This window comes from Crocuta crocuta, unplaced genomic scaffold (assembly GCF_008692635.1).
Source record: "Crocuta crocuta isolate KB4526 unplaced genomic scaffold, BGI_CrCroc_1.0 scaffold251, whole genome shotgun sequence".
Lineage (NCBI taxonomy): Eukaryota > Metazoa > Chordata > Mammalia > Carnivora > Hyaenidae > Crocuta > Crocuta crocuta.
Genome location: NW_027527809.1, coordinates 936,926 through 960,527, shown reverse-complemented (window position 1 = coordinate 960,527; position 23,602 = coordinate 936,926). Strand labels below are relative to the sequence as shown.

General features: G+C 36.7%; 1 protein-coding gene across 2 annotated transcripts in view; it reads left to right on the top strand.

Moving 5' to 3' along the window:
• Positions 1-23,602, top strand: part of UHRF2 (ubiquitin like with PHD and ring finger domains 2) — an 84,048-nt gene that overhangs the window by 13,673 nt on the left and 46,773 nt on the right. For both annotated transcript variants that reach the window (XM_077774849.1, XM_077774841.1), the window contains exon 3: positions 3,503-3,762. In XM_077774849.1, the coding sequence (XP_077630975.1) occupies positions 3,503-3,762 (260 nt within the window). The remainder of the gene's footprint in view (positions 1-3,502; positions 3,763-23,602) is intronic.

Sequence of the window (23,602 nt, the reverse complement as noted above, 5' to 3'; positions counted from 1 at the left end):
TCAACATTCTGTATATTACTTAGTGCTCATCATGATGAGTGTACTCTTTAATCCCTGTCACCTTTTTACCGTTTTTAAAAGTTTATTTATTTATTTTGAAGTGCGTGCAGGGGAGGGGAGGAGAGAACACACTGTCCTTGATCTCATGAACCCATGGATTATTTGTTTTTTGGGTATTGAGTTGTATCAGTTCTGTATATATTTTGGACACTAACCTTTTATTGAATATGTCATTTGCCAAGATCTTCTCCCATTCAATAGGTTGCTCTTGAGTTTTGTTGATTGTTCCCTTCACTGTGCAGAAGTTTTTTATTTTAATGTAGACCCAGTAGTTTATAATTCCTTTTGTTTCCCTTGCCTCAGGAGATGTATCTAAAAAGATGCTGCTGTGGCCAATGTCAGAGACATTATTGCCTGTGCTCCCTTCTAGGATTTTGATGGTTTCAGGTCTCCTATTTAGACTTTATTTTATGTTTGGTGTAAGAAGGTTGTCCAGTTTCATTCTTTTCTATGTGGCTCTCCAGTTCTTCCAACACCATTTGTTGAAGAGACTGTCTTTTTCCCATTGGATATTTATTCCTCCTTTGTCAAAGATTAAATGACCATATAATTGTGGGTTTATTTCTGGGTTTTCTGTTCTGTTCCATTGACCCATATGTCTATTTTTTTGTCAGCACCGTACTGTTTTGTTTTGTTTTGATTTTTTGATTTGAAGGAGAGAGAGTGCAAGCAGGAGAGAGGAGCAGAGGGAGAGACAGCAAATCTTAAGCAGGCTTCACACACAGCACAGAGCCTGATGCAGGGCTTGATCCCATGACCCTGGGATCATGACCTAAACTGAAAATTAAGGGTCAAATGTGTAACTCGCTGAGCCGCTGGGGTGCCCCAGTACCATACTGTTTTAATTATTACTGCTTTGTAGTATAACTTGAAATCTGGAATTGTGATACTTCCAGCTTTGTTTTTCTTTTTTCAAGATTGCTTTGGCTACTCGAGGTCTTTTTTTTTTCCCCATATAATTTTTTAAGATTCTTTTTTTCTAGTTCTATGAAAAATTTTGTTGGTATTTTGATGCGATTGCGTTGAATCTGTATATTGCTTTGGGTAGTCTAGACATTTTAACAATATTTGTTCTTTCAATTCATGAGCATGGAATGTCCGTCTTTGCATCTTGAATTTTTTCCATAAGTGTTTTACAGTTTTCAGAGTACAGGTCTTTCACCTCTTTGGTTAAGTTTATTCCTGGATAATTTTATTATTTTTGGTGCAACTGTAAATGGGATTATTTTAATTTCTTTTTCAGCTGCTTCATTATTAGTGTATAGAAACACAGCAGATTTCTGTACATTGATTTTGTATCCCATGACTTTACTGAATTCATTCATCTCTAACAGTTATTTGGTGGAGTCTTTCAGGTTTTCTGTGTATAGTATGTCATCTGCAAATAATGATAGTTTGACTTCTTTCTTGCCAATTTGGATGCCTTTTATTTATTTATTTTTGTCTAATTGCTGTAGCTAGCTAGGGCTTCCAGTGCTAATTTGAATAAAAGTGGTGAGAGTGGACATCCTTATCTTGTTCCTGACGTCAGGAGGAAAACTCTGTTTTTCACCATTGAGTATAATGTTAGCTGTGGGTTTTTTTACATAAGGCTTTTATTACTAAGGTATGTTTCCTCTAGACCTACTTTACAGAGGGTTTTTTTTATCATAACATATCCTAACTTTTTATCAACTCAGTTCTTAATTTGAACTGGATTACCATGAAATCCAAGAAATTACCATGGCAATGTCCTGTTTTCATGTTAATCATACAAGTACCCTCTTCTGTACCATATTCAAACTCAGGCTTTACATTTAACCTCTTGCATGCATTTTGACACATGAAAATTGGACCTAATTTAGTATGTCCACGTAATGTGCAAAATCCTTACTTTTTAAATTAAAAGCATATTTTTCCCACCTGGGTTATATGCATTGTCATGTACTCAATGAAGAATTTGTAGATCTTGTTTACAATTATAAGTCTCGGGTTGCCCTACTCAAAGAATGTCCTACCTTTTTGAGATAGTAAGCTCTCTTATGTGTGTTGTATAAACAATGGGGTATTTTTAGATTTCCTTATGTTTCCTGTTACTATTTCAGTATCCCTTGTTTGCCCCATTCTCTGCTATAATAATTATGTAGTGTGACATACAACCTTACATTTTGATTTGCTGTGAAAGAATAGTCTCAGTTTATTCTCCCATGTATGATAGACCTTAACTTTAGTTAGTTTTTGTTGTACCTAATGTTGCCTGTAAGAAAGTAAATGTCTTTAAATTTGTCAGTGACTATTGAGGAAGAAAAGCAGTTGTGTCCAAATGAATTAATTTATGGAAAGTATACTGTGTTTCATCTCTGATTCTTGTGTCTAGACTGGTTGACCCTTACATCTTTTTCTTTCCTCCTAAACTCTTTGTTCTCATATTACATCAGATGTTCTGTCTTTCAAGCTTTTCATTTACTGTCGTATTCATTATTTATAGTACTTTTGGTCAGATATTATACTTCTAATGGCANGCTCGAACCCACAAACCGCGAGATCACGACCTAAGTGAAAGTCGGACGCTTAACCGACTAAGCCACCCAGGCACCCTATAAGTTTATCTATTTTGAGAGAGAACATGAGTAGGGAGGTGCAGAGAGAGAGAGGGTAAGAGAGAATCTCAAGCAGTCTCGAACCCACACCCTGTGAGATTGTGACCTGAGCCAAAGTCAGATGCTTAACTGACTGAGCCATCTAGGTGCCCCTGATATTTGTATTTTCTAATTACAGTTTTCCTTTTGTCAGAAGCATGATTTACTTCTGGATCATCCACTAGACTTGAGTTACATCTATTTTGCATCTTACACCTGTATTCTCTTTTTATTTTCTTTGTTCTTTGAAATACTAAATAATGCATTTGTTAGTGAATTATTACCAGGTAGTGGAACTTACCCCATTTTATATAGATAGGTTTACTATATTCTTCTCTTTATTCATGTGTATAATTTCCTCCATTTTCAAGTTTCTTCTGTTTAATACTTAACTGTTTTCTGTTGGACTGACTATATAAGTTATCTCTAGGATTCTGAAGAAATTAATGGAGCAAATCAATAATAGTCACAATACTATGAAGTCCCTGCTTTTTACTAAGTGACATTCTTAATGACTTGCTAGAACAACTCTTGGGAACACAAGAATGATATTTTAAAAATCTAATGTAGACCCAGTCAAGGAGTAAAGAAAACATCTATTTCATTGAATGAAATTGGAAGGAAAATTTATTTTCAAATTAGTAAAAAACAGATTTCACAGCATAATCCAAAAAGAATAGTTTTGATCTAATCTCTGAAAATAAGCATGAGTAGCTGCAAATGTTGTTAACCATGATAATTCTCACAGTAACTTGAGTTACAGTGTGGTTTTTGAAGCAATAGATGAAATTAAGCTTCATTAACTAATTTTAAACTTTTTTTAGGTAAATGAATTGGTGGATGCCAGAGATGTCGGCCTTGGTGCTTGGTTTGAAGCCCGTATACGTAGTGTTACTAGAGCTTCTGATGGACATTCACGTGGCAAAACTCCACTGAAGAATGGCAGTTCTTGTAAAAGGACTAATGGAAATGTAAATCATAATTCCAAAGAGAACACAAATAAATTGGACAGTGTACCCTCTACGTCTAATTCAGACTCTGTTGCTGCTGATGAAGACGTTATTTATCATATCGAGTATGATGAGTAAGTGCTCATGCTATTGAGGACTTCATATTTTTGTTTATAGAAGCAGAGCCTTCCATCAAAGATTGTTTTCAAATAATAGTCTCTCTGAAGAAGTCTTTTAGGGGTCATATCAGTCTGTCTGTTACCCTTTGTTTAATGGTTGTAAATAAGGGCTTCTTAACGCTCAGTCATCTCTGGCTCCTAAGTGGTTTGTTGTTTTCAGTATCTTAATACCTGGCTTAATTTAGTAGTAATAGTTTCTCTTTGTCTCTTCCTCTATGGTATTAGTGTTTTTTAAAACATGTATTTAATAATATTTTAGAAAGCGTATAATAACATGTAGAGTAGTAACTATTAGGATGAGGTTAAGAATGTTTTTTAAGTAGCTTATTGAGAAAATTCACATACACAGTTTACCCATTTAAAGGGTACAGTTTACTGTTTTTAGTGTATTCACAGGATTGTTCATGTCCATGAAGTAATTTTTGTAGATTTTTATCCCTTCCCCACCAAAAAACCCCATACCCAGCAATCACTCCCTTTTCCCCCTCTCCCAATGAAATGTTTTTAAATGTTCATTTGAAAACAGTGTTAAGAACTTGCCTTGGGCCAAGATTCTAAAACTGATTTTTTTGGATTACCTATTCCTAGTATAAAAGTTACTATTCGGTCAGATTTAGTATTTATTCAACACATTAAATGAACTTGAGTCATCGTGATAACCTTAATGTGTATGGAAATATTAGGCTACCAAATCTTTATCAAGTTTAAGAGTTCAAGATCTAAAATGGTTGTGCTTTTTCATGCCATAAAATGGTATAAAATACTTTGGTGCTAACCCAGACTTCCAGAATACCTGGAAAGGGGTCAAAAGTAGTTCTCTACTTAATCTTTACTTTTCTGATATTTCTTATGTTTTGGCTAACTTGCCCACATTGCTTATTTGAAATGAGACTCTTTACAACAAATAGGACATCCTATAACCAACAGCTAGAATGAATATTAAGATCTAGAATTGGCCAGAACTGGCAGTATTAGTGAATCAAGGCTGGGATAGAAAGGGATTGGAATTGGTGTGTTAGTTGTAATCAGTTTATGAGTTTATGAATAGTGTAACAAAGAGTCAAGATACTGTATAGGGACTTAAGCTATCTGTATATTTGCTGTCAATAATGAGAGTTCTTGATTTGCTTTGAGTTTTACTTCTTAGAGAATAGAATAATCCAATAAAGCAGCTATTCTTTGGCAAAATATAGTGTACAGAATGGCATGGCATAGAAATAGGATAATAAACTTTAAACACTAAGCAAACCAAGGCTTATTAAATTTTCAACAGTTTTAGGGGCTCTTGGATTTGGAGTAAGACTTTACCAAGGATAGGCCTGAGTTTGGTGTAATTAGGGCACAAATCACTGAACCTTAGCATTGATTTGGCTGCTGTTTTTTGTTTTTTTTTTTAAAGAAGGAGAAATTTGTCTTCATTAGAATAAATATTAGTCTTCTCATGCCTGTTGGATTTAGACTCTCTTTTACTAAAATTATTTGTCCTAAATACTTTCATGTGTTAGAATTAAATGTTTCACTGCTTGCAACGTAAAAGATATGATAGCTGAACTATTTTTAAGAAATAAAAGATGACAGAAGCTTAGTGGTAGGTAAATGTCATTTACATCTTTAAAAAGAGAAAAAGACTATATAAAAGTATAAAATAAAATGAACTTCTGGATAACAGTCTCAAATAACAGAATATTGGTGTAGACATGACCCAGTATGAATGGATACCAAAACCTGTTAAAGTCTTGTTTTCCATGATTACTGGAAAAGTTAAAAACTCCAGTAAAGTACATACTGATGTCAATAAGTTGATTAAAAAGTTCTTGATTCCTTGGATGGAGGATGCACTGTATAGTGCTTTTGGAGTGTATGGCTTAGCAATAGTAATAGTTTTATTGAGTAGTAAGCTTCAAGTGAATCAGTAGAATATGGGTTAGATACTTACACTGCGGGTGCCTGGGTGGCTCAGTTAAGTGTTCAACTCTTGGTTTTGGCTCAGTTTGTAATCTACAGTTTCATGAGTTCGAGCCCTGCATTGACTGTCAGCACAGAGCCTGTTTGGGATTCTCCTTCTTTCTGCCCTTCCCTCACTCACACTATCTCTGTCTCTTTCAAAATAAATAAATAAACTTAATTATAAAATGCACTGTAAGGATGTTTTACCATTTTTATATATCTAGAAGATATCTAGAATAAGCCCAGTATTGTTACTGTTGTCCTGGGCTGATTATTCCTTCCTTGGAATATTGTTTTCCATTTCTAATGCTTTAAGAATACCAATAGGACTGGGGCACCTGGGTGGCTCAGTTGGTTAAACATACGACTTCAGCCCAAGTCATGATCTTGTGGTCCCTGAGTTTGAGCCCCTTGTCGGACTCTGTGCTGACAGCCCGGAACCTGGAGCCTGCTTCAGATTCTGTGACACTCCCTTGGCCCTTCCCTGCTTGTGCTGTCTCACTCTGTCTCTCAAAAATAAATAAATTTTAAAAAAGGAATACCAGCAGGACCTGGTGCATCTTCAGAGTAGAACCAAAATGTAAAATTATCATGGAAAGTGACTGAAGGAACTAAGTATTTAGCTTGAAAAGACTTGGATCATGATAGCTTTTACACGTGTAGGAGAAAGTTCCTTTCAGCATAGAAGGTTAGTTTAGGATAACCTAAACCTCAAAAACAAACAAAAAACAGTCACATCTCTTAAGATAGAGAATGGTTTGCCCTAAGCAGTAAGCAATAAACAAGCATTGGCTATCTTCAACTTCATAGACTGGGAGAATTAGTAGAGATGTTACATTGCAAAAAGAACTTATAAAGTTTGAGAAACTGGATTAGGTGACCCCTAACTTCAGGTATGGTTTTTACTTCTGTGACAGAAGTTCTCAGTTTTTTAATGCTTCAGTTTACTTAAATAGGTGTTAAGTACTTACCGGCTACCATTTCATTCCATGTATGATACTGATTACTAGTTGTCATCTTCCTTGGTGAACTAACCTCATTTCCCTGCTGTAATAGTAAATTGAAAGTAATCTGCTTAATTAATAATCATATCTCCAAAACTGAGTTTAGTAGTGTAATTTGAGCAAGCTGTCATTTAGCCAGGACTGGGAGGTGCATAAGACCAAGGAACCTCAAAAAGCCAAATAAAATCTAGTGGTGGACATGCTTCTAAAAACATAAGTAAAATAATTTGTTTTCATAATCTTCACTTTTCCTTAAAAAATTACAGATTAAAACATTGTAAGCTCATAAAAACCAGGTTAAGAGATTTATATGAAATATTTTAAGTTTTACAAGTTTTTATAGATTCCTTGATGAGCATAGACTGAATTATTGAGGGCTTCTAGTGAAGATTTTATAGTTTGTCAGTTGTAAGGCCTAGATTAGGCCTGTTGCTTTATGATTCACATCTTCCTTCAAATAACATCAAGCAGACATGTGGAGTTAACATCAAAGTGCCTGGTCCATAGTAGATATTTGTTGGTTTGAGGGGGTCTTAGCAAGGGCCTTGTGTTTTTAGAGCTCAACCCAGCTAGATTTACTAGCTTGGGGGAAAAAGAGTTGACAGTAGAAAATACTGAATTTATACTTGAGAGATTTAGATTTCAAGGGATTCTGAAATCCTCTTTAAGGTTTTTTAAAAGCATCCTATTGGGGCGCCTTGTGGGTGGCTCAGTCGGTTGAGTGTCTGGCCTCGTCTCAGGTCATGATCTCGTGGTTCGTGGGTTTGAGCCCCGCATGGGGCTCTATGCTGACAGCTTGCTCAGAGCCTGGAGGCTGTTTCGCATTCTGTGTCTCCCTCCCTCTGGCCCTCCCCTGTTCCTTCTCTCTCTCTCTCTCTCTGTCTCTCTCAGAAATAAATAAAACATTAAAAAAAATTTTTTTTAATGTATCCTGTTAATGAGAATGTACAACATGGCTGTGAAGAGAGCTACCACTTTTTCTCCCCAAGCCATGATTATTGGGGAGAGGCTATGCTTGTTGAAAATCTATTTTTAGTGGTATTTTGGACAGAAAACAAAAGGGGAGGGGATTCAAAAATGAGCAAATGTCAAGGTAATACAGGCATTTAAAAATTATGAAATGGTTAAATAGTTAAAGAAAAGGGAGAGAACATGAAATTTTCTCTTACTGTATATAAGCTTATACTGTATAAGTTTTCTAAAAGTTGTATTTATTTCCATCAACTATTCTCTTTAGGTAAAATATTTAAAGTTTAACACTTAACTATGTTTCCTGAATATCTAAATTCACAAGGTCTGACTACAGTCTTGTAATAATAAACACCCTGATGTTGATTGAAGGGGGAGAAGTAAACATGGAAAGGACAAGAATTTCTTTACTGTTTCTGGTAGGTTAATGTCTGGGTAGTAAGTGTATGGCATAGCTTGCAGTGATTTAGATTATGTTAAATCTTAGCTGCTAGGCTCTGAAGTAACTTCTTACATGGATGCTCATGTAATCATTAGCATAACTACAATCTTAGTTACATTAACTCCCATATAAAAATACCAAGGCTTAATTATGTAACTTGCCAAAGTTAATATCTATTAAATGGTCTTACTCCAGAGCCTAAGAGTTAACCAATACACAATATTGCCACTCGGCCTAAACATGATACATGGGCTTGGTAGTAACCTACATTTCTGTTGCCGTCTAAGTCAACCATTTTGTATGACCTAAAGTCTTACCTTAGACTTTACCTGGGATTTAAAGCAGACAGCATACATATAACTTTTTTGTTGAGTTTAACCATAGGTATGTAAGCAGTTGAGGCCACCATACCTGAATTTAATCTTTACTCCTTATTTGGCTGCTTTATCAGCAGATAAGGGCTAAAATTCTTTTGTATTAAGCAATATCTGTTCTCAGTGGATTTGGTTTAGAGTTATTTTAAATAATTAGTCTAGCGGTTCTCAAGCCTCCAGAACTTATGGTATGATTGTTCTGAGGGACTTCCAGACATTGGTGTTTTCGGAAGTTTTCTTGTGATTCTAGTGTGGAGCCATGGTTGAGAGCCACTGCCTTTAGGTTAGTGTGTCTCTGTAAAATATATTCCTTGGCTTGGAGCATCAGAACCACTTGTTAGAAATGCAGCTATTAGACACTTGTGACTAAAGAGCAATATGGGAAAAGGGTTGATGTGACAATTTGAGTTAAATATAGTTTATTAAAGACCAAAGGTGATATGTAATACTTGAGGAGTCTGTTTGTCCTTATTTTATACATGTCTAGGTGGTTTGTGGCTTGTTGATTTTTCCTTTTTTTTTCATATAGACAAAATTATTAGAATTGTCTTTTTCTAAAAGAGATGCTATTTCATCGTGCTAAATTATCTATATGTAACTTTGAGGAACTATGTTCCACTGTGCATTCATTGTCAGGTCTAACTGTGCATGAGAAGCAGTGTCCATAATGTATTTATAGGAAATTGATCTATTATGATGTGTTGTTAAACTCCTTGAGTGGGAGGAAATACTCTGTCCTGGTTGAATATTTGTTCTGAAACTGGTACTGGTTTTTCTGTTAAATTAGGCTCCTAATTATACATCCAGTTCTTCTGGGAGCTTTCTGAATTTGACCTAGGGTTAAACTAGATCTCAGAATCTTTTCTGATACCTTCTTGCTTCTAAGGTTCACTATGCACCTTTGGTTAGTTAAACAGGTGAATTTGAGAATACTTATTCCTGTTGGCAGTTTGCTTCCTTTACTGCTTTATTATACTTCGTAGTCTAATTTACAGATCTTAATTTTTTTTTTTTTAATTTAAACCCTAGTTAGTTAACATATAGTGGAATAATGGTTTCAGGAGAATTTAGTGATTTATCACTTACATTTAACACCCAGTGCTCATCCCAACAAATGCCCTCCTTTAATGCCCATCACCTGTTTAGCCCATCACCCCACCCAAATCCCCTCCATCATCTATCAGTTTATTCTCTGTATTTAAGAGTCTGTTGGGATGCCTGGGTGGCTCAGTTGGTTAAGTGTCTGACTTTGGCTCAGGTCCTGATCTCACGGTTTGTGGGTTCAAGCCTGCATCGGGCTCTGTGCTGAGTCTGTGTCCCTCTCTCTGTCTTTCTGTCTCTCTCTCCCCCTCCCCCACTCACACTCTGTCCTCTCAAAAATAAACATTAACAAAAATTAAAAAAAATAAATTTATACAGCTCACAAAAACTCTTTATGGTTTGCCTCTCTCTCTGTTTTTATCTCATTTTTCCTTCTCTTCCCCTGTGTTCATCTGTTGTTTCTTAAATTCCACATGAGTGAAATCATATATTTGTCTTTCTCTGACTGACTTTGTATAATACATTCTCTTTCCATCCACATTGTTGCAAATAGCAAGATTTCATTCTTTCTGATCACAGAGTAATAGTCCATTGTGTGTGTGTGTGTGTGTGCACGTGTGTGTGCACATATGTATATATGTACACACCACATCTTTATCCATTGTCAGTTGATGGACATTTGGACTCTTTCCATAATTTGGAAGTTATTAACTGTTGTTGATAGTGCTGGTATAAACATTGGGGTGCATATGCCCCTTTGAATCAGCATTTTTTTAATCTTTTGGGTAAATACCTAATAGTGCAATTGCTGGGCCATAGGGTAGCTCTGTTTTTAGTTTTTGAGGAAATTCCATAGTGTTTTCCAGAGTGGCTGTATCAGTTTGCATTCCCACCAGTAGTGCAAAAGTGTTCCCCTTTTAGAGATCATGATTTCTAAATTTTAGCTGATTTCTATGAAGAGTAACCTAGAAAACACCTAATAGTTTGAATAAGAAAGTATATATGTAAACAAGGAAAATGTTTATGGAAGTTATTTTTTTTTAAGATTTTATTTTTAAGTAATTTCTACACCAACATAGGGCTTGAACTCACAACCTGGAGATCAAGAGTTGCATGCTCCAGTGAGCCAGCCAGGTGCCCCTTCTATACCATGTGTTAAGAATGAGTAATTATTGGGGTGCCTGGGTGGCTCAGTTGGTTAAGCATCCGACTTCGGCTCAGGTCAAGATCTTGCAGTTCGTGGTTTGAGCCCCACGTTGTGCTTCTGTGCTGACAGCTAACTCAGAGCCTGTAGCCTGTTTCAGTTTCTGTGTCTCCCTCTCTTTCTGACCCTCCCCCACTCATGTTCTGTCTCTTTCTATCTCAAAAATAAACTATATATAAAAAAAAGAATGAGTAATTATTCAGCAAAGTTGAAATCCTTAAACATTGCTAAGAGTTTTCATCCATTCTCTTATAATGCTCCCACTTAAAATAGCAATGTCAGTTTATCTCAGAAACAGGTTCTTTTTGTTTTGACTTTTTAGTAAATTATTACGAAGTATTCTTTTTAAAGTATCGTAGCTTAATTTAATAATTATCTTGTACAGTGCCTGACAGTCTTATCTTGTACAGTATTATTCTAACAATTGTTTTGTGTAATCCTTATAAAGTCCTATGTAATCCTTATAAAAACTCAGTGAAGTAGATATTTTTTTATATGTTAAGTGGAAATAACTGAGATTTAGGAGAGTAACTTGCTTAATGTTGGACAACTAGTAAGTGGTAGATCCCAATTTAAGAAAGCACATACTTGGCTACCACTCTACCATACTATAATTTTGAGAGACACATGCTCATGAAGTACCCTATATTGTATATAGAGCTGTTTACAAAATTAAAATGTTTTCTGTCAGTCTCTCCAATTATAATGCTTTTTGCAGAATAGATACCTTGAACCAAAGTTCTTTACCTGCCCATAAATGCCTTGTGCCTTTTTTCTGTGGGGAGAATCCATAGCTCATTAGTGTTACATGATTTTTTAAATAGGTTAAACTGCTGTTTTTTACAGTACCCAGGCTCTACTGTGGGATTGAAAGCAAATGGAAATGCCATAGCATCACTTAGGACTTGGAGGGTAGCTCATGCTAGGCTGTAATTAAAAGCTCATCTGGCAAGTGTCCTAGGATAATGTTATCATTGCTTTCAGCATTCTTTAAGATTTTTCAAGCTATTCCTACCCTGTGGTGCATGCCTTTGAGTAGCCTTCATTATTGCAAATAGAAGTCAATGAGCCAGTTCTGAATAAAATCAAGTGATATTTTTAGATAAAAGTAGTTTTTCTATAAAGGAACAACATTGATTTTCTTGACTATATTGATGTAGTGATCTGTTTCTGAAGGAGCCCCAAAAATATTTTAAGCAGTTTCAAAATGTAATGGTTTCTGGGTTTTGATGAGAGAGAGTAGAAGATTTTTTTAATCAAGTCAGTGTCCTGTTGGTATTGAGTATAGGGTGCAAGAATGAGAGGTCCAGTCTGCCCCATTGTTACATGGCTGTTAGTTTTTTAGTAATATATTTACTAAAGACTTAGAATATTTCCTCCCAACTTTCTCTGACATGCCATGTTCTGAATGGATTATAATCAAAAGAAGGGCAGAAGAAGTTAGGGCTCTGACTTTATCATTGCGCTTCTGTTGTGTTATAAGATCACTTAGTGCTTAGAAGAATGACTTTACATATTGATTTCACCTTTTCTTTTTTAATTTTAGAGTGTGCATGGGAATAGGGGAGACGCAGAGGGAGACAGAGAACCTCAAGCAGGCTCTGTGCTCAGCACAGAGCCCAGTGTAGGGCTTGATCCCAAACCCTGGGATCATGATCTGAGCCAGAATCAAGAAGCTCAGCCAACTGAGCCACCAAGGCACCCTCACCTTTTTAAATTTATACATCAACTCTTTACATTAGTGTTTCTCAAAAGGCTGGTCAGCAGCACTTCAGATTCATGGAGGAAAGGTGTTTAAAATGTTAACACCTGATTCCAGAGGGACACCAAACCCACCCCCACTCCTGTATAGGGTAGGCCTGGGGTAGGACGCAGGAATCTGGTTTTCAAATAGGTGACTCAGAGACATATTAACTATTCAGAGTGGTAGTTCTTTTATAGTTCAGGCATGAGAATCAGAATTTGGTTTTTATTCTAGGTCTTTGGTTTATTGCTAAGTGTTTTGTTTGAATTCTTGCAGTTTTAATTTCTTCATCTAAATATCTACTTGGCCTATGCTTTTTTTCCCCTAATAACCTTGAAAAGTACTCAGTAATCATAGAATCAAACTTTCTGCATTTCATTTATTGATAAAGCCAGGTTAAGTAGGTACTCTTAAATAATAGAGTTTAATCTTTAACATAGGTATTTAACATAATTATGTTGTTTATATTATTAAAATAGTTATCTACAATTGTTAATGTATTATACAAATTAGATTTATTTCCATGTAATATGTAAAGCCCTACTATAAGCAATTATAAGTTATTCTTAATTGTCTGAGTATGCTTTGCATTTAAGGTATGAAACTTAGTAATGTTATCAATTAGAATAAGAAATGCTTTTTGCATGCAGTATAACATTAAAGATTTGCTAAACTAGAACATGCCTCCAGGTGAATGGTGTTCTTATTTAAGCGTGTTGGCTCTAGGAAGCCATGTTTTGAAGGAAAGTTTCAGTGATACCACTTTGTTAATACAGTTTGAGTCTAAAATTAGTGTTAGCCTACAAGCCGTGTAAAGAAATGTAGTAATAAGTCTATTTTTGAAGAATAATGCTCATTTCCCCTGAAATTTAACTCCTGACTTTACTTAGTGATTGTTTTGTCAATTAAAAACAGACTTGGCTTTTGCTAAGATTTCACATATTTTAGAGTAATCAAAAGCATGCACTCTGAAGGATAGCTCTAAAAGATATCCAAATATTTGGAGCAATGAAAATGTTACTAACAAACTTAAGCTTAGGGATTTTTAAAAATTTTAATTTAAATATAGTTAACATACAATGTTTTAATAGTTTCAGGTGTATAACATAGCGATTCAACAATAGGCTTAAGGATTTTTTTTTTTTTTTAATTTTTATTTCTAGGAGAGAGAGAGAGAGACAGCGTGAGCAGGGGAGGGTCAGAGAGAGAGGGAGACACAGACTCTGAAATAGGCTCCAGGCTCTGAGCTGGCAGTCAGCACAGAGCCCGACGCGGGGCTCGAACCCACGAACTGCGAGATCATGACCTAAGCGCAAGTCGGACGCTCAACCGACTAAGCCACCCAGGCGCCCCAAGGATTTTTTAATAATTTTTTTTTTCTCGGGCGCCTGGGTGGCTCAGTCGGTTGAGCACGTGGCTTCGGCTCAGGTCATGATCTCACCATTCATGGGTTGAAGCCCCACGTCGGGCTCTGTGCTGGCAGCTCAGAGCCTGGAGCCTGCTTCAGATTCTGTGTCTCCCTCTCTCTCTGACCCTCCCCTGCTCGCTCGCTTGCTCTCTCTCTCTCTCAAAAATAAAAATAAAACATTTAAAAAAAATAATTTTTTTTTCTCAGTGTTTATTTTTGAGAGAGAAAGAGAGACGGAGGGACAGAGAGAGGAGACAGGATCTGAAGGATATGTGCTGACAGCCCAGAGCCTAATGCAGGGCTTGTACTCACAAACCATGATATCAGGACCTGAGCTGAAATTGAGCCTTTAACCACTGAGCCACCCAGGCACTCCTAAGCTTAAGGATTTTTAAGCTTATTTTAGTAGTCTAAACTCTAAAGAAAGCAAGTAGCTAACTAGAATGATTTATCTTTTATTAGAATAAAACCTTGACTTTAGGTTCTGAGAACAGGAAGTCATGTAATACAGGAGAAAAAAGAACCCTAGTATCATACTTCTGAAAGGTTATAGAGTTGGCCCTCAGCACTGTGTAGGTAAAGTTGGCCTTGATAGATTCTTACCTCTCTGTGTTTCAGTCTTCGAGCATATCTTCAGTCCTGTTTTAGAATTTTTTCAGGCTTCCAGCACTTTCCATAATATTTCAGTCTCCTACACAGTTTTCCTCTGTGCAAATGCTGAAGGAAGTCAGCAGCTTGGACCAATGTGCAGAGGTTGTCTTCAGCCATACATTAGACCTCAGGGGATGGGAAGAATGGTGTGTTGGGGACTGCCTATAGCTATCTTGAATTCTGGCATAATTAACAGTTGAAGTACTACAGGTTATTTGTTATTTTTCTTTTTACATTCATTTTTTGAGAGACAGACGGAGCATGAGTGGGGAAAAGGCAGAGAGAGAAGGAGACACAGAATCTGAAGCAGGCTCCAGGCTCTGAGCTCTTGGCACAGAGCTCAATGCAGGTCTCGAACTCACTGTGAGATAATGCCCTGAGCCGAAGTTGGACGCTTAACCAACTGAGCTACCCAGGTGCCCCCAGGTTTTTTGTTTTTAAGAACAGCAAAAACAATAATCTTTAAAAAACCTGTATTAGCTCTTCATAGAATTTTGTGGTCCTGCTTAACTATCTAGCTCAAGGAAGAAGACCCAAGAGGATCTGTTTGAAATATAGTAATCATATTTTATTACAGTTGATTAAGAGCGTTAGTTATATAAAAGCAGACTTTACCATTTAGACCTGGTGTATCCCAGACACACTTAAGTTTGAGCATGGTACCTGTTCTTCAATGAAAACCTGCTGTTTTACAATCTAACTACTGTGATAGAAATATGCACCCCTAGCTTTTAGAGTACCTAGCGCTCTGAGAGTACAAGGTAGAGGAGATACCTTTTATATTCCTGAAGGAGAATAGCAGGGTAACAAGGATAAGTAGGAAACATAACAGGGTTACTTGAGAGTAGATAACTGTGGCTGGAGTGTAGGAGGTTTATGGTGAGTAGTAAGCCCTAAAACTAAAGGTGAATAAAGACTTTCGTTTAAACATGGCAGATTAAGATGCCTGTTTGTTTTGACTTCTTAAACCCTCCTAGAAGACAGTAAAAGAATAAATGCAAAAAGCTCCAAGCATAACAAATGGGATAGGAGTAAAAGACACAGAAAAGAAAGCAGCTAACTTTTGGAAGGTAAGAAGCTAATGGGTAACTGATACCTAACTTAGCAGGCCAGAGAAAACTGGAGCCTAAAGGATGAGAAGCCAACCACAAGCAACTAACTTGGCATTGAAGAACCTTTGGAAGGCTCAGGCCTTGGATTTACCAGGGACTTTGGAGGTAGGCATATGGAATAAACTGAGAACAAGAGAATTGGTTAATTTATATGAAAGAGCATTTTAACTACTCCCACCCTACTCAAGGTTTAAACCAAGGAAAAAGGAGACAGTGTCAAGAAAATAGGAAGTAATGAAAGAAGATCCTCTGGAACAGGTGTAGGCTTACAGAGCAAGCTGTCCAAGTTAAACTAGGATGAGGTCTCTAAAAAAGATGTTTTAAAGCCTGAAAGATTGGTTGAGTGCCTGAAATGTCTGAATGTAATGTTGCTTGTGGTTGGAGTTTTAACAACAGAGGCAGGATGGAGATAAAGTAATGATAAACACAGAAGAGTTAAGAAACAAAACAAAATTGTGGAAGAAAGTATTAAAGCATACTTTATTTCCTTGTGATTAACTACTTAACATGTTTTAAAAATCGAAAAAAATTGTTTTACAAATTTGTATAATATTCTTAAGAGCAACAAAAAGTTTGGGGCACCTGGGTAGCTCATTTGGTTAAGCATCTGACTCTTGATTTCGGGTCTGGTCATGATCTCACAGCTGGTGAGTTGAAGCCCCCATGTGAGGCTCTGCCCTGACATCTCCAAGCCTGCTTTGGATTCTCCATCTTTCTTTCTGCCTCTCCCGGGCTCTCTTACTCTCTCTCTCTCTCAAAAATAAACAAAACATTAAAGAAAAAAAAAGGCAAGAAAAAGTTTGTGGGTCCTTGAAGGAGAATGAGTTTAGAGCCAGATAATCAGAGTTGGAATCATGTCTCTGCTTCCTGCTCCTGTCCAGAAAACCTCTGTGCCTCATCTGTAAAATGGGGATAGAATAGCATACTTCTGTCCTAAGAGTTGTAAATATATGTGCACACTTAAAGCAGTGCTATGTGTTAGCAATTATAAGGAAGAGGAGAATGGAGACAAGTGAACTGTACATTGGGGGCTGGGTAGAATAATAGTTTAAAGTAAGAAAGCAGAGTTTACGCATGTTACTAAAAAAATACAGATGTTGATAAAAGAAATGGCTAAGAATTGAAAATAGTTGCATCTGGGGAATATGAAACAGGAATATGGTGGGCTAGGGCTATGGTGGATTTGTCCTCATAATAAGCCTTGAGTGTTAATTTTTTGGATTTTGTACATATATAGGAAAACTGAAAAAGCAGGATGAGCCTTTTGTTTGGATTTTAACTTGAACCACAAAGCATTGTATTATTTATTATAGAAATCTTTAAATTTATTCAGAGATTGAGAGAACATTATAATAAACCCATGCCCTACCTTCAACCATTATGAACTCCTAGCCAATCTTATTTAATCTAAACCAGCATCCTCAAGCGCCACTGGGTTATTTTAAAACAAACCCCAAACCTTACCTCATCTCAGCCAGTAAATGGTCTTATAGATGGCCTTAGTAGCTATGGTGAGTGCACTGCCCCCTTCAGAAAACAAAAGACAAAAACAACCAGCTGCAAAGAATGAGTGCACTTAGCTGATAACTTTTAGCAACAGCACTTTAGATATCTGCTACAGTGTTAGAGCCAAGACCACACTCTCCTGACATTCTCCAACCTGTTAGTAAGTGTGGCCTGACAGTTTCTGCTCTCTATGAGACCACGTAGTCGTTTTCTGCACAGGGCTCACTGTTGGACTAGCCAGTCAAGACTTTGTCAGAATTGTACTACATGCTGATTCTTTTCTTGCCCAACTCTCCTCCTTTCTTCTTTCAAAGTGATGGGTCAATATGGTCTAAGTAAGGGCTTTTCCTATCTAGTCCAACTCTTCATATCTTTTAAAGGTTCACCTTCATCTTAATATCTCAGGGCATTCAACTGGCAAAATAGCTACAGGATTATTTTTAAAGTATATAAGTAAAGAGCTAACATATCAGATATCAGGCTGATATCCTTTAAAAGGTCTGTTTGTGCAGTGGACCTTTGGCTGATGTTTGAGAATTTAGCTTTCAGGAGGATTCTCACCATTTCCTGAACTAAAAAAACCAAACTTAATGTGTCTAAACTGCAAACAGTATGGTTTATGCGAAACACCTGCTTCTGGGAGTCTGGAATTTTGGTACGTGCTAGGAATTGAGTGCTTATGTGACCAGCCCCTGAAAAAAATCTTGAGTATTCTTTACTGTATATCCCTGGTAGATAACATTTCACATGTGTTGTCATAATTTGTTGCTGGAGGAATTAGGCACATTTTGTGTGACTCCACTGGGAGAGGATTCTGAGCTTGTACTTGATTTCCTCTGATTTCACTGCATGTGCCTTTTTTCCTTTGCTGATTTTGCTTCGTATTCTTTCACTGCAGTAAATCATAGCCATAGAAACAACCTTATACTGTCCTGTGAAAAAAGAGTCCTGTGAGTTTCTCCGCTGAACGTGGAGATAGTCTTAGGGACCCTAACAAGCCAACAAATCCCACATGAAATTTGTAATGATTCATGAATATAAAATGACCAGTCAATAGTCTGGTCTTTTCAAAAAAATAGATTTATGTTGTCCAAATAAGGATCAAAAGCAAGATCTACCGATTGCATTTAATTAATAGGTTAAGTCTCAACCTACAGATTTCACCCATTTTTCTCTCTTGCTAATTTATTTGTTCAAGGCAAGTGACAGTTTATTCAGTTTTCAAAGTCTGGGCTTTTCTGATTACATTCCTGCAGTGGTATTTAACTTTTCTTCTGTTAATGTTAGTTTCCTGAAAGCTTATATACTTCTATCTAGAGGTTTGATTGGATTCAAATTCCTTATTTGATAAGACTAGTTGAGAGAGAATGTTTACTTATCTTTTGTAAGATATGGGGAGGCACATAATACCTGAGTCTTACTCTCTTTTTTTTGTTTTTGTCTTAAGATTTCGGTGTTGTCATCCTGATCCATTTATTGTTAAATTTGCCATTAGCTTTGAATGGTCTGGAGCCATTCATCTTTACCTTAATCCACTATTTTGTTGTCTTACAAAAAGGATGATACCGCTTTCTATCTTTCCCTCATTTACTAGCTATAATTTTTCCATAAAGAACTTCCTTTAACAAGCAGTTGGTTCATATATAAAAGGATAAACTATTGATTCCTGAACTTTTTTAGTGTTAAGAGTAAGTTCTTTATCATCCTCCAGAGGTTGGTCAGCAAGACTTTTAAGTATCATTATGAATAGATTTCAACATATGTTTTAAAGCTCTTGGTGCCCAAATTGTCCCATCTCTGGCCTGGGGAGGCTCCTTCAGGTTGAATTTCACAACAGTTCTTGAGGGCTTTTTCAATTAGGTACAGCAGGAATCCCAAGCTCTTCTATTTCCTGTATACGCTTGGATTCAGCCATTTCTTCAAGGAGTCCTAGTTCTTTTTAGAGATGGTATTTAGAGTGCACAGTCTGGGCTGCTCCGTACTTGTTTAATCATGTTTTTAGGTCTTCTGATTGGACACGTTTAGGTATACTAAATATACCATAGGTTTATATTATTGATACTATTTCCAGTTAAATTTAAAGGGTTATAATTTAATCTCCTTAATCTTCCACTTATTATATTTTCTCTTGTCTTGAAAAGCATGGTTCCTAATAACACCATTGATTTCCTTTATCCTATTCATTATAGTTTCAGAATAGGCAGCAGTAATACTGCAAACAATATGATTACTGGAAAGTTGGTGCTTTTGTTTTTTACTTTATGTCCTTAGGAAACAACCCTGTATGGGATGTGTACTATTAATTTAGTGTTTTTAAAGTCAGTTGTAATGGTTCCTACCTATGTAATGAAGCCACCATGCTTTTAATTTTAAGGAATTTCTTGCATTTTTAATATTTTGCTTTTATAATTGTGACAAACATTACATGGTCTATAGGTAAATCTCCCGAACAAGATACATGAATAGAAGAAGTATCCATCCTGGTTTCTTCTATTTCTTACCTCTTTTTATAGTAACTATGTTTATTAGTTTTGGTTTATCTTTCTGTTTCAAAATATAAACATATATACATACATACACTCACATCTATTTGTATATGTATACAAGTGTATTTTTATTTTGTATCTCTGCACACTTATTAGGTATAAAGTAGCACACTATAAATCTGTTTGCATCTTTTTTTTTAAGTTACTAAATAGCTCTCCATATATATTACTTCACTGTAGCCAATTCTATTCCTTTTTGTAGGAACATAATATTCCATTATGTAATTGTACCATATGTTATTTCAAATGGTTTTCTTTTTTTTTTTAACTTTTTTTTTTTAAATGTTTTATTTATTTCTTGGAGAGAGAGAGAGACAGCATGAGCAGGGGAGGGTCAGAGAGAGAGGCAGTCACAGACTGAAACAGGCTCCAGGCTCTGAGCTGGCAGTCAGCACAGAGCCCGACGTGGGGCTTGAACCCATGAACCGCGAGATCATGACCTAAGCGAAAGTCGGACGCTTAACCAACTAAGCCACCCAGGCGCCCCATATTTCAAATGGTTTTTTACTATGGACATTTGATTGTTTCTAGCCCTGCTATTATAGATAGTACATATATAAATAGTCTTTTGTATATGTCCTTTTTTCTTTTTAGCTTGTTTTTGAGAGAGTGTGAATGGGGGAGGGGCAGAGATAGAGGTGACAGAGGATCCGGAGCAGGCTCTGGACTGACAGCAGTGAGCCTAATGCAGAGCTCAAACTCAAACCATGAGATCATGACCTGACCCAAAGTCAGACACTCAACTGACTGAGCCACCCAGGCGTCCCACAACTGTGTCCTTTCATAGGGATTTTTGTTATTTATGTTTGGGATGGATTCCTAGAAGTAGAATTCCTGGATCAAAAGGTAAACATAGGCAATTTTGCTGGTTGTTGCTAAATTTCTCTCTACAAGTGGACAATACTACTTTGTATTCCCATCAACAATGTTTGAGAATACTTGTTTTCCCTCAGCCTATGAACAGACCATTACCAAACTTCACAAAATATTTTGAGGTATGATCATAAAGATAGGGTGCTATGTTGGGCCTTGACAGTAGTCTTAGAGAAATGCATGTCTTCACTAAAGAGGTAATTACATTAAAGTAGTGTCAAAGGTGTAGCATAAAGAGGACTTATTAACTGGATGGAGGCATTATAAGAGAAATTGGGGATAATTCCTAAGTTTCTGGGAATATCAGTAGTTTGCTCCGGAGAATACCGAACATCAGATTATGGGATAGAGGAATTCCATCTTGGGTGCCTTGAATTTGAAGTGCTTCCGAGACATCTGTTAGAAATGTAGTTGGATATATGAATCTGAAGAAAATTGAGATTATAGTAGAGTTTATGTGTTCCCATTCTGTGTGTGTTAAGATGTCTGTAGATTAAGATACCCAGGTAAAGAGTAATAATATTTGAGTGTTTGGCATGCTCTTGATTTTGGTAAGAGTAGCTTCATATGCTCCTTTCATGTTTGTGTTTATACATAGCATTGACTTAGCATCTTTTTGTGGCTGGAATTAGAAGACGTATACTTACTTTTCGTGACTTACCTTCTGTAGACTAGTATATACATATAGGGTATATGTATATATAATTCTGTTATGAAATTGTAAAAATTTATTTCCATGGCAAATATAGCTTATATTCCCCTTGCTCTGATGTATGGGATGATTTATTTTGCCTTATCTCTGATAAACATGATTTTATATACAAATTTGAAACTTTGGTCAAGTTTTCTACTTTACAAGATTTCCTTTCTTAGTATCTATTTTTGACAAACTTAGGCAAATGGGGAATTTTTTGCCATTGAAATATGCTCTCTTCATATTAAACATACAGAAATACATAATAATGTCGTGATGACAAAATATAATTTTCACAGCACAGCTGAGAAAGGAATCTCTTCTAAAAGAATAGTTTTCTGTATGATCTGAAGAATATTGAAGCAGGAAACAAGTTCAGAAACTTCAAAATTAGAGAAGTCCTAAAAAATCTAGTTTAACTTCTTCATTTTACAGATTGGGAGACATGTTGGTTATTTTTGTGACAGAAACATTGTGAAACAACATGGGTGTGTAAACCCCAAGTGTAAGAGACTTCTAAATTTAGATTTGACCATTAAAATTTTTTTAAATGTTTATTTTAGAGAGAGAGAGACAGAGCATGAGCAGGGGAGGGGAGAGAGAGAGAAAGAGAGAGAGAGAGACACAGAATCCAAAGCAGGCTCCAGGTTCTGAGCTGTCTGCACAGAGCCCAATGCAGGCTCCAACAAATAGTGAGATCATGACCTGAACTAAAGCCCCACACTTAACTGACCGAGCCACGCAGGCGCCCCAAGATTTGACCATTAAAAAATGAGGTTGATATGGGAGAAGAGGAGAGCTATAGACCTGATTTTGTAATCATCAGTTTCTTTAGTATTATTTCTGTGGGATGACAATATCTTTTTTTTTTTTTAATGTTTTATTTATTTCTAGGAGAGAGAGAGAGAGAGACAGCGTGAGCAGGGGAGGGTCAGAGAGAGAGGCAGTCACAGACTGAAACAGGCTCCAGGCTCTGAGCTGGCAGTCAGCATAGAGCCCGACGCGGGGCTCGAACCCACGAACCGTGAGATCATGACCTAAGTGAAAGTCGGACGCTTAACCGACTAAGCCACCCAGGCGCCCCGGGATGACAATATCTTAACTGACATTTACTTAACCTATTATGTACTGTTTTAAGCACTTTATAAGTCTTCTCATTTTAGTTCTCAAAACAACCACGTGACGTATAGTTACTTATCATTAAGTTACATTTTACACATGACAGTTTTAGTAAGGGTACAGAAATTTCCCAAGGAGTCCCAATAGCAGGAAGCTAAAATGGGAATTTAAACCCAGCCAGTGAAACACCAGGATGATAAAGGACTCAAAACCTTTTTCTATAAGTTGAAGGAAATCCATTTAAGGTATTTTTACTTAGAAGAGAGGATTGAGGGTGGTGCGGACATTTAGACCGTCAAATATTAAGTCTTCTGTGGACAGAGTGTATGGATTCCTTCATGGAATCTGGGCATAGAATGCTTTCCAAAGCTTATGTTTGATCCAGTATCAAGTAGCCTCTCCTTCCTATGTCAGAGCTACGTGATGATAGAATGGGTTTTCTTAGGGTTAAAACTGCCCCCTTCAGGCACCTGGGTGGCTCATTCAGTGAAGCAGCCACTCTAGTTTCAGCTCTGGTCATGACCTCATGATTTGCAGGTTCCAGCCCCGCATTAGGCTCCATGCTGAAGATGTAGGGCCTGCTTGGAATTCTCTCTCTCTGCGCCTCCCCTGCTCGCACTGTCTCTCTCAAATAAATTTAAACAAACAAACAAAAAACAACAAAAAAACCCTGTCTCCTCATTACTGTCCAAGCAGAGGTTACGTGGTTATTTGGAAGGCTTGTGGTAGAAGGGAATTAAGGCATTAAGAAGGTAAATGGACCAGATCTACTCTGAGGCCTTTTGCTAATCCTGAGATTTTGTTTTTTGGTTAACTAAAATTTGAAGAGACTTTGTTAAATTGGAAGATTAACTAAAGATCCCACCTAGGACTAATACCCATTTACTCTAAATGAGTTAGATATACTGTGAGAGTCATAGTCTTTATAGTACTTGGTTTCTTCAGAAGAACCAAGGCTTTCTGCTAGAGATGCTTTCAACTTCAGGCCCACTTACATTTTGAGCAGACCACTCAGTTGGCTAAGGGTTAATGGTCTTCACTCTTAGTTTCTACCTTCTTAATATTGTTTCAGTAGGGTATGCTACTTATTCTCTTGTATTCCTATAGCACACTAGGCTATCAGACTTGAGCATGCTTTTCAGTTACTAAGAGGATTTATGA